This window comes from Parasteatoda tepidariorum, chromosome 7 (assembly GCF_043381705.1).
Source record: "Parasteatoda tepidariorum isolate YZ-2023 chromosome 7, CAS_Ptep_4.0, whole genome shotgun sequence".
NCBI lineage: Eukaryota > Metazoa > Arthropoda > Arachnida > Araneae > Theridiidae > Parasteatoda > Parasteatoda tepidariorum.
The window spans coordinates 17,462,339-17,473,628 of NC_092210.1; the positions used below are offsets into that span (position 1 = coordinate 17,462,339).

General features: G+C 28.8%; 1 protein-coding gene across 1 annotated transcript in view; it reads left to right on the top strand.

Moving 5' to 3' along the window:
- Positions 1-11,290, top strand: part of LOC107449721 (uncharacterized) — a 44,282-nt gene that overhangs the window by 19,127 nt on the left and 13,865 nt on the right. The window contains exon 2 of the mRNA XM_043051545.2: positions 3,362-4,657. Within this exon, the coding sequence (XP_042907479.1) occupies positions 4,354-4,657 (304 nt within the window). The 5' untranslated portion in view covers positions 3,362-4,353. The remainder of the gene's footprint in view (positions 1-3,361; positions 4,658-11,290) is intronic.

Sequence of the window (11,290 nt, forward strand, 5' to 3'; positions counted from 1 at the left end):
AGAAAATGAAGAAAAACAATAAGTTTTATTTACTATGCAAGAGTTGCAAGTAAATAGAACTCATAAAATAAGTTCAAAATGTAGAGAAAACAAGGGAAAAATTACAGAACAATGAAAAAAAGGGGAAAAAGAGAAAAATAATAATAAAAAACCGGAGAAAAGAACAAAAGATTGAAAAAAAACCGGAAAATCCGGATTTTTAAATCGATATGGCGAAAATTGCTTGAAAAATCTGGAAAATCCGGATTTTTTAAAATATTTTGTTCTTTTTCTCTCATTTTTTTGTTATTTTTATTTTTATTATTATTTTTTTTCTTCCCTTTTTTCATTGTTCTGTAATTTTCCCCTTGTTTTCTCTACATTTTGAACTTATGTATATATATATATATGATGAAATACAACTTACTTTGCTATTCCACATATTTTTACAATATTATCATTAAAATGAAAAGTAATAGTTGTGTCGAACTTACTCAAAGGAGCAATCTTATTAAAACATGAAAGCTTAAAACTAATAATGGTATTTTTCTCATTATACTACCTAGCCGCTATACTACGTAGAACTTCAAGTATTTGAAGATTTAAAATCGTACAATCGAAAATCAAGACAATATATAAGTAAATTTAATTTTCGACTCTTGCAAGTTTAGATCTTGGGGCGTTTTAAAGAAACTTTCAGATTTGATAAAAATGGGTATTGCAGTGAATTTTTCATTACGAGCGATGGGGAAACCCTTTAGTAATTTACAGTTATTAAAACCTTCGTCGAAAAGGAAAAAGGTCCATTTCCTGGACTGCTTGTTCACATCTCACGTCTTTCTTAACTTCTCTCATTTACTCCGTAATAATCAAACTTCCTGTCATTCAGACATTCAAAACGACACAAGAGTATATTTCAGAGCCATATAACTGTTTTTTTATTTTATTAGAAAGAATATTTGGCGAGTTATTTTCACAAAAATTTTGTCCCCACCTTTGGCATTAAAGAACAGCAAAGTAACTGATAGGTAAAATGCGATCTCATTAGGGAATTACGTGACTGCCTGTCAATGTCATTTCCGATTCCAGCAACGCCAAACTGATCGGTTTGGCATCATCTACGAAGAATATGTTCGACTGATTGCATTTAATGAATGATTGCGCTGAATCAAATGGGCATAAGGAGTAAATGATTCAAAAGCAACAAAGTTTCATAATACTTTCAAATTTTAGGCATTTGGAAATAAAATACTCTTCGATTTTATGACGAAAGCATTATAATGTCATATTTTAAAAAAATAATTTAACAATTATTGTATTAATATTGTATTGTAATTATTGTATTGTAAGATGATACTTATTGTATAATGATTTCAGCAATACAATTAATTTTCAACGGCACTTTTACTATTACGATTTCTAAATACATACTATGTACNATGACGAAAGCATTATAATGTCATATTTTAAAAAAATAATTTAACAATTATTGTATTAATATTGTATTGTAATTATTGTATTGTAAGATGATACTTATTGTATAATGATTTCAGCAATACAATTAATTTTCATCGGCACTTTTACTACTACGATTTTTAAATACATACTATGTACATTATATGCATAATATTTGATCGGTATTATATAATTTCAAAAATACCGGCTGATAAAATACATAGCAAAATAATCTGATGCCCATACTTCAATATGAAACTAGTTTTAAAAATTGAAACGAGGTGCCAAACATTGTAAGAAATTCAAAGTTGCCTAAAGGGCCAAATAAGATTTTGCTATAAGTTTTTTATAGATATTTTTTAAAATGTACAAGAATTTTCCGAAATAACCTACGCATAGCTTAAAAGGTAATGAGTTTCAAATGAGCCTCAAGTTGCAAAAAATTATAAAAATTTGTAAATTGCGCACCTTTATGTTAGAGCTATACATGTTTCAAAATAAATGACATATTTAAAACGAAAAAATTTTTTAAAATTATTTTTTGGCGTTTATGGGAACTTTAGAAAATATGACAACCATATTTTAATCTGAAAATAGTTTCAATTGATAACAGCGGTGCAAAAAAATAGTTAATATGTGTGTTATTTGAATTTAGTGCTGAAAAGATTTTGGAATCATTAGTATCCGACTGAATAAGATTTTCTTTAAAAAAATTATAAATGTTTTTCGTCAGAAATATCAAATTTTACAAAATATATGGCCCTAATATATTGGTATAAAAGAGCTTTAAACAAATGACGCGACACAAAAATTAGAAAAATGTTCACAAAGTGCTCTCTAATGTTAGCACTATGCATTGCAATTCGTGTGCTTAGCACAAAATAGGATTAAACAAAAATTCTATCAATATTTCTAGACACATGTGAGTATGTGCTGAAAACAGGACTTCCAAATTTTGTTACATAAACAGTTATACATTAAATTTCCGCTGAGAAAATTGTAATTTGTTCAATCTTTAACCTAGGTTGTTACATGCATTGCTCTTCGCGTACTTTAACCTGAATAAAATTTTTGGAGCTTTTTCCTGTAAAAACATAATTAGACATGTATCTTCGACGTTTTATATTGACGGAAAATATGACTCCCAAATTCCGAAATGAAATCAATTTAAAATGAATGCCGCGCTGTAAAAAAATTTTAATAATTCCTAAATTGTTCACCTTCACGGAAGTGCTATAAAAGCTTTTGGACTTGATAACGTTTCAGGCAAATAAAATTTTAAAATTCTTTTCCTCTAAACATATTTATAAAAGTTTTTGGGTATTTTTCTAAAACATGGTGCCTCCTTTTTACAAAAAAATTGAATTAAATCCAGTGCTGTCGCGAAAAAGAAATAAATAAATAAATAAAATAAAAATCTACTTCTATAACTTTGTATGTGATCTAGACTTTACCCGTTTAGGACTTAACAAAATTTTTAAATAATTTTCCATGAATATTTCTAGTCATATATGGATATTTTTAGAAAATATAGCTTATTAAAAATTCTCAAAACGTCCATTTTTATGTTAGCGTTATATGTGTATTCCGGACACACGCATTTCCTTTAGCGTGTTTTGGACAAAATAAGATTTTTTTAAAAGAAAATTCTCAACATATTTCTGAACATATATGGATATTTCTGGAAAATATGACTTCTTTTGCAAAAGGAATAAAAAAATTCGCATCAAGCTTAACTTTATGTTCTTGCAATAGGTACCTTTGACTTTTTGGTGGGCTCTGGAATATAGAAACACAGATGATTTTCTTAATTATTAACTTGTTTATATTTTGAATTATTATTATTGAACTATCCGAATAATAATAGCTATTATTGAATTCATGTTATTCATTATAAAATGTCTAATGTACATTTTTTTCTTTATAGGTTACTTCGATAAACCTATTTGGAAACAACCAATAAGTTAATCAGCAATCTTTAAAAACTGATCAATGAGAACTTATTTACGACAAAAAGTATGAGTGCAGATCAAAATGATATTCAAAATGACGCAGTTAGTCTCTAATTTTAATCACAAATTTTGATTACTGTTTAAGTCTGTTTTTTTCAATTGTATTAAAGAAATGCAAAATGAATAAAATTCTTTGAAATTTAGGTAAAACAAGCATTATTATAATTTATTAAGCTTGTCAATCGTAAATCAAAGAATGCTGATGGTTTTTATTTATAAAATAATTAAATGTTAACTACCATTTTCCGTAAGGAGGGGAAATCAGACATTTTTGTCGAACTAATATACGGAACATAATAGAGATCTAAATAATAGCTTTTGCAATTTTTTCGTAGTATTTTTATCTCATTAAAATATTAAAGCTAGGTTTAAAAATCACTGCTATTTTATTGTAGGTAGAAATATAAAAAAATGCAATGAAGCATTTAGGTAGTCTTAACTTTAAATGGTGAAAATAACAAAAACAAATGTGCCTCGTTAACTAGGTACCTATATAAATATATAACTTTTTCAACTCAAATTTCATAAATAAATTATTTGTATTAGTCTTTATTTTTAAAGGTAAACTATCTAGGCAAATGTGCATCAAATGTGATAAATGCAATTATTTGTATTAGTTTTTATTAAAAAAAAACTATCTAGGCAAATGCACTAAAAAACTATCTAAGCAAATCAAGGCGTAAATACAATTGTTTGTATTTGTCTTTAAGTTCAAGGAAGGTAGACTATCTACTCAAATGAGCATCGACTGTCATAAATAAAATTGTTTGTATTAGTCTTTAAATTTAAAGAAGGTAGACTATCTAGGCAAATGTACATCAACTGTCATAAATAAAATTGTTTGTATCAGTCTTTAAAGTCAAAGAAAGACTATCCAGGCAAATATGCATCATAACTTAAACAAAACATGGTCACCTTCACATGCATATTTGTTACCCTCACCTTAATCCTAACAACACTCGCAACTTCCTTCTTGATTCTAAGCCTGTTATCGACACAGTGGGAATTCATCAGTTACAGAGAAGATCGAGTGGAAGAACTGGCTGCTCACAATAATCACACTCTCCAGTGGCTTCCTGGCCAGGTAGCCCGAATCGAAGCAATGGAGGATGTAGTTGTATCTTCGAACCTCACCAAGCCCACAAAGACAATATTTTATTTAGTTCCTGCCTATGGGGGAGTTAATAAATTATGCACAGATGTTCCATCAAGTAAGTTAATAAAATACCGTATATCCTTGTGTATAAGTACAAAATACAAAATTTGAGCACAATCGGTGGAATAGTTCATGAGAAATCGAATTTGAAGTATCTGACTTTCTTGAAATTCAATTTCTGAGGAACTATTCGACCGATTTCGCTCAAATTTTGTACTTTGCCATGTAAACTTACATTCCTTAGAATGATGTGAAAATTATATACCTTACAGTTCAATATTTTTTCGACTATTCCTAAATAATGTAATAAAAAATAATAAATATTTACTGAAAGTTATATTTTGTATGAAATTATCTTTGGAAAAACGAATTTTATAATTGTGTTCAAATTTTTTTTAATTTGCTTAAAAAAATATCGAGATATGGTGAAATACACAAAAAGGAAAATTAACATTAATGGGTCAAAATTTTGAATCGCTCTCCTGACCTAACAATTGGGACAGTATTTCTCAGATTGCGGCTACTCCTATATTTAGGGAGCCAGAAATCAGAATCCGACCAAAAAAGGGCATGTTCATGTTTTTGAATCTGATTTCGTAACTTAAAATATCGCCTGCACTAATCAATTAACCCATATAAGGTCATCTTCTAGAATCTTTATGATTGAGTCCTAGAACGTGAAGATCTAGATCAAAAGTTATTTATTGTGGTCCGTTTTTTATTTTGCGTACTACTTGTTATAAGAATTTGTTCCGATAAAATAGGAAATAAAATTTCGGTTAATTGGACGAAGTTTTTCAGTGTGTAAAAAGAAACTGAAAAGGTGAATTGGATACGTGTTAAGATGATATTTGCCATACCCTTATTTAAATTTGTAAATTTATTTTATTTTCTAAAAGGATACTAAGAAATATTTTTATTTCTTCTTATGGGTTAGTTAAAGAATTATTATTATTTTAATTTTATTTACGGGAATAAACTTTCGAAGCAAATAATCCTTATGTTCTCATTCCCTCACTTATCATCCTCTAACAGTGAGATAATGGTACTTTTATAATTTATGAAGTTAATTTATTTTCTAAAAATGTATAAATAAGATTACTAATTTCATCTTAAATGATACTTTGAGAATATATATTACACAGTCCAGTCACAATAATGTGACCACCACCTACTTTCCACGTCAACATGAAAAAATATTGCAATCGTTAGCATAACGCCGAAACGAAACGATTTGTCCGATGTCTAAAAGAACATGATAACTTGGCTTTCGAGTCAAGGGAAAAAGCATTTCAAAAATGGCTTACTTTTGTTAAATGTTCGCATGCCGCTACGGTAAAAGTATACAGTGAATGGCAAAAGTTAGATGGTAATGTTCAGTTAAACCATGGTAATAAAACGTAACTTGCAAGTTAATAATTCAGCTTTGCACTTTAAAGGCCTCAGCAAAGTTACATAATAATTGAAGCATCAATGCCTTGTACTAACAATAACCACATTACCAATAACTCCAATATCGTTGTAATTGACCTCAACGTTAGTAAGTTTTAAAGTTAAACCAGACAGACTTTCATTTGAATCACTACAATAAAGCAAACCTTACAATAAAGCAAACCTTACCTCATCTTGGCATTTTTAAAGATTACAGCCATAAAGATCCTCAATGAACTATAACCATAATAACTATACTACATCCTTAGAAAAAAGGTGCTTCAACTAGAACAATATAGTAAGGTAAATGTATAAAAAGGTAAAAAGAAAAGGAAAGTTATGACACGCAAATTGTTTACACGCAAATTGAAAAAATCATAATGTAAGCTTACATCACTTTGGGAAAAATCTCATTTGTGTATCGTTGAAATTTAATAATTTAAACAAAATTTTTCGCAAATTAACATTTTGCATCTGGAATTTAAAACGAAATTGAAAATACCGGGAACTCAAAAATACTGACTATAAAGAACTAATTTAATACGGTTAATTATAGTAGTTTTGGAACATAATTAAATAGTTAAAAACAAGCTAATTCCTCATATAATGAACAAACAAACTTTTTTGTTACTTGAAATCTAAATTTTTGTGAGCCAGATATACGCATAAAAGATAACTTATGTACCAAATTTCCCAGAAAATCGTTAAAATAATTAAAAACATGTTTTAACTATATTCAATTAAGAAATCTCTTACGCTTAGCTAATATTTCTTAAAAAAATTATTGATTCCTTTCGAATATTAAAAAAAATATTTTTTTGAAAAAAATATACAGAATTGTAAAGAAATTTTTTTAACAACACTGATATAACTTTAATGGTACAGATATTTATCCCCGCCCTTTGTCAGCAGTAAAATATGCGCAAACAAAATCAGAGGTTTTGTATACCCTCATTCAATTAAGAGCATTTAACTTAAGAACAATAAAATTTTTCCTTTATCAGCACTATAATAGGGGCAAACAAAATCAAAGGTTTTGTATACCCTCATTCAATTAAGAGCATTTAACTTAATTATTGATGTACGGTAAATTTTCGAACGCTCCATTAGAAGTACTATTTAAATTTTTGTGTGCCAGTTATGCGCATAAAATATACCTTTTGAACCAAATTTCACAGAAAAACTTAAAAACAATTAAAACATATGTTTTAATTATATGTAATTAAGAATTCTTTGACGTTTAGTTCATTTTTCTTTTAAAAAATGATAGATTCTTTTCGAATAATACATAATTTTTTTTCTTCAAATATACAGAATTGGCAAATTTTTTTTTAGCAAGGTTAATGTAACTATAGTAATGCAGATATTTTTTCCCCTTACCAGCAGTGTAATATGCGCAAACGAAATCTAAGGTTTTGTATACCCTCATTCAATTAAGAGCATTTAACTTAAGTATTAATGTGCGGTAAATTTCTAACGCTCCATTGGAAGCCCTATTTACTTCAGGTCAGTCACTCTAATTTAGGTTTGAATCTCTAAGCAATCTGCTGCAGTAATCTAATTCAAATGATGAACAGACAATCTAAATTGACGACGAGCGTGTCCATGGCAACGTGTTTCAAACATTCTCAATTAACAGGAAATTTCTCAGAAACATGGAAAGAAAATAAATGTATGATTTCTATTCAGCCTTAACGCTTTTGTAAAACATCATTCTTCACGTGTCACCTTACAATTCTGACGTTTAAAAGAAAAGTTCTGCTACTAAATCTTTTATATATTTCTTTACATACAAAGTCAACTTTTATGAAATTGCGTACATTTATGTAAAGCTTTAACATTAATTGCATCACAGATGGTTTATTTTGACCACTCCGTATTTTTATTTGTAGTAATTTAAAATTTTTCAAAATATTTAACCTACTTCCAGCCTAAAAGAGAGGGAATGCAACTTTTTGAGGAGGAAATAAGTAGATAGAAACTTAGAGAACGTTTTCTAGAGCTAGCTACCATTTTCGTTTCTAAAAATTCGCGATAATAGAATTTTAAAACGATAGGTATTTGTTTTAATATACTGGCTTGGCATAAATCCATGACAGGAATATAAATTTATATATTTTCGAAGTGAGTAATGCTCGGGAAATTAAAGAAAACTGCCATTTTAGTTTTTCTTCTCCTTTTTCAACTTCGATATATCACTTTTTAGTAACACGACAAACATATAGTTCAAAATCAAGTGAATTCCATAGATTTTAATGTTCACACTGACTATGGTTTCAAATGCTGCACAAATGTGTTCGTTTGAAATATTGTTGTGCTTTAGGCATTGATGGTCCATAAATGCCGTCTTGCAAGTGCGAATGATAGATTAATAAAATGGCCACCGAAATCCCCGGGCCTTACGTAATGTAATTTCTTTTCGTGTGTTTTTGGGGTTACGTGATAGTTACGATGGGGTAACAGTACTTTTACTGATATTATATCAATGAAAACCTCAGAACTAAACTGTTTCACATTTTCAAATGCCGTACAAATGAGTTCTTTAAGTTGTTACAGTGTTTTTGGCATCGATGGTTCATAAACATCGTCTTTCGCATACGGAGGAAAAATTAATGAAATGGCCGCCAAGATCCCCGGGCTTTACGCCATTTAACTTCTTTTTGTGTGTTTTTGGGGTTACATGATAGTTATGATAGAGTAACAATATTTCGAATGAGGGCCTTGAGAACTGAACATGTTTCTTACTGTCAATAGTTTTAAATATTGCACAAATGCTTTTATGTGTGCTCAACAGATTAATAGCCACCAAGATCCTCATGCTTTACCCCGATTTCCTTGCATGTGTTTTTGGGGTTATGTGATTGTTACGATGAGACTAGGATGCCGAGAATACCACAAGAACGCAGTTGCAATTATTGAAAGTTTCAAATGACAGAATAAGCAAAGCGAACTTGATTACAAATTAGATGTTTGTCTTGCATCAAAGGGATCACGCGTCTAGCTTTTGTAACTGAGAGGAAAATACAGTACATTTTTCTTTAATTTCTTTTATAATTTATTTTAATCTACGTAATAGTTTCGAAAATTTAATTATTTAAAATCTGTTAATTTACATGTGTGAACCCTGTATTATGGTAGAGACGGAATATGAAGTTTCCCTACATTATAAATTCTTATTATTAAAATAAATTCTAATAATGAAACAATTGAGTTACAAGTCTTTATTTTTTTGAACAGATTTTTTTATTTAAATCTGAAGCATTATTTTGTTGAGTGAAGTAAATAAATGATAATGAAATAACAGTTAAAATAAGCAGAAGGTATAGTGTAAAGATTAGGTGGACTCAAATATATCATCTAGTCATTATAACTGTCTTATAAACTTACATTTAAGTTATTGATCTATAGTTGTGGTTAAAATCCCTATAAGTTAATTTCATTGAACGACAAGAGCAGAAAACATACAGGGTGTTTAAAAAGTATGGAAAGGCCCTTTGACCGGACACCGGTGTCCCTTTTGTATATTTTTTTTCTGACGCTCTAATTAAAAGCAAAATTACATATTGGTATTCTTTAATTATAAAAAAAAGTCTAATAGTTACTTAAAAATCTGCCAACATCTCGGAATTATATTTATACTAAAATATAAAATCCCAAAAAAGTAGTATGAATTTTTTTTTTTCCCCATTCATATTCAAAAATGTATCGATGTATTGATTTTGTAAACTGAGAAAATTTCAATGATGAATAACGAAATCTTTTTCTCATAAGTATAAATTTGAAAAATTATTGTTTAGAAGTGTTTATAAGATTTTACCTTTAAAGCAGAAAAAGATCCCGATGTCTTCATTTCATAACTATAAATTGTTAAAATGCTATATATAATATGTTTCACTTATTTTGACCTAAATTAATATAAAATATAGAAAAAAGTATGAAAAATATATTTAATTGGAATTCTACGTCAAAGAGTTAAAAGGTGTATTCGTATGATGCTAACTAAAGCCCACATAACTATGCTGAGGTGGCATGATGGTGGCCAACTTAAAGAGTAATTATTGCAGATGCGGATTCTTCAGAAAATAATACGTCAAATTATTTTAGGGTTATTGTATTTTAGTTTTCAGATAGTATTTCTGTATTCACGAAATTAAAATGGGGTACAAATCGTTTAAAATCAAATTATAAAGAAATAAAATGATTGTCGCAAAATTAAAGATTGATTTGTTTTATATTCTGCAAACCCCCTATCTAATGAGACCAAATTCTTCTCCACTCCCTAAGTATTTGGTTGCGTCCTAGGGTTTCCAGGATTTAACGCATGAATTTTTAGATTTCTGATCCAATGCTTATTTCTCGAGATATTTGATTATTTTCATATTTTTTGCATAGAGGGGGGACTGGAGTTGATATTCTTATAACTTTTTTTAATTATTCGTTTAATTATTCTAATGAAATATCGTAAATTGGCAACACAGGTCTACTTTTTCATGTGCAGTTGTTGCATAATCACACTTCAGTAGAAATTTGTAAAGGAAAGTTTTTAAGGTGCGAAAGTAACTTTCAAATGTTCTCTTTACTCTTTCATTAACATTCTTTAATTTCAGAATTTTAACTGAAGGTAACAATATTTCATAAATGATACTGTTTTTTACCCATTTAATATGAACTTTCACTTTGAATAGTTTCAATTAATAAGAATTAGGCATACTCAAACATATGTCTTAGTGGGACTAGTATAGACACCTAGTTGTTGGGGCTAGTGTGGACATGATTTAAATGGATTTTGTCATTTATGAGTTAGCAGCTCTACTTTTTTTTCATTATATAAATGATTCAGATAGATATAAATAAATTGCCAAACCAAAACAACATCAATAAAAGCAATCATTACTACATTACTACTTTTGCTGCAATTTAGTCCAAATTCTTAATCCATAGTGGTAAGTGGAATGTAGTTTCTGTGTAGAATTTATGTATTATGGCCGTTTCAGATATGTTTTAATTTGGATATGGGGTAGTGATATTTATCCCCCCCCCAAAAAAAAAATTAAATATAATCATTTAGAAAAAATTTATTTGTTATGTGAATATTATAACGAACATTGCACCATTCCAAAATTATAAAAATAAGAAAAGAAAGTTCTTTAAAAGGATCAAGAGAATCATTCTCCTCACTTCAAGAATTTTTGTAACGATATAAAATTTAAGGGTTAGGACTGAGAGGCGCGTGCACCCCCCCCCCATCCCAGTCTTC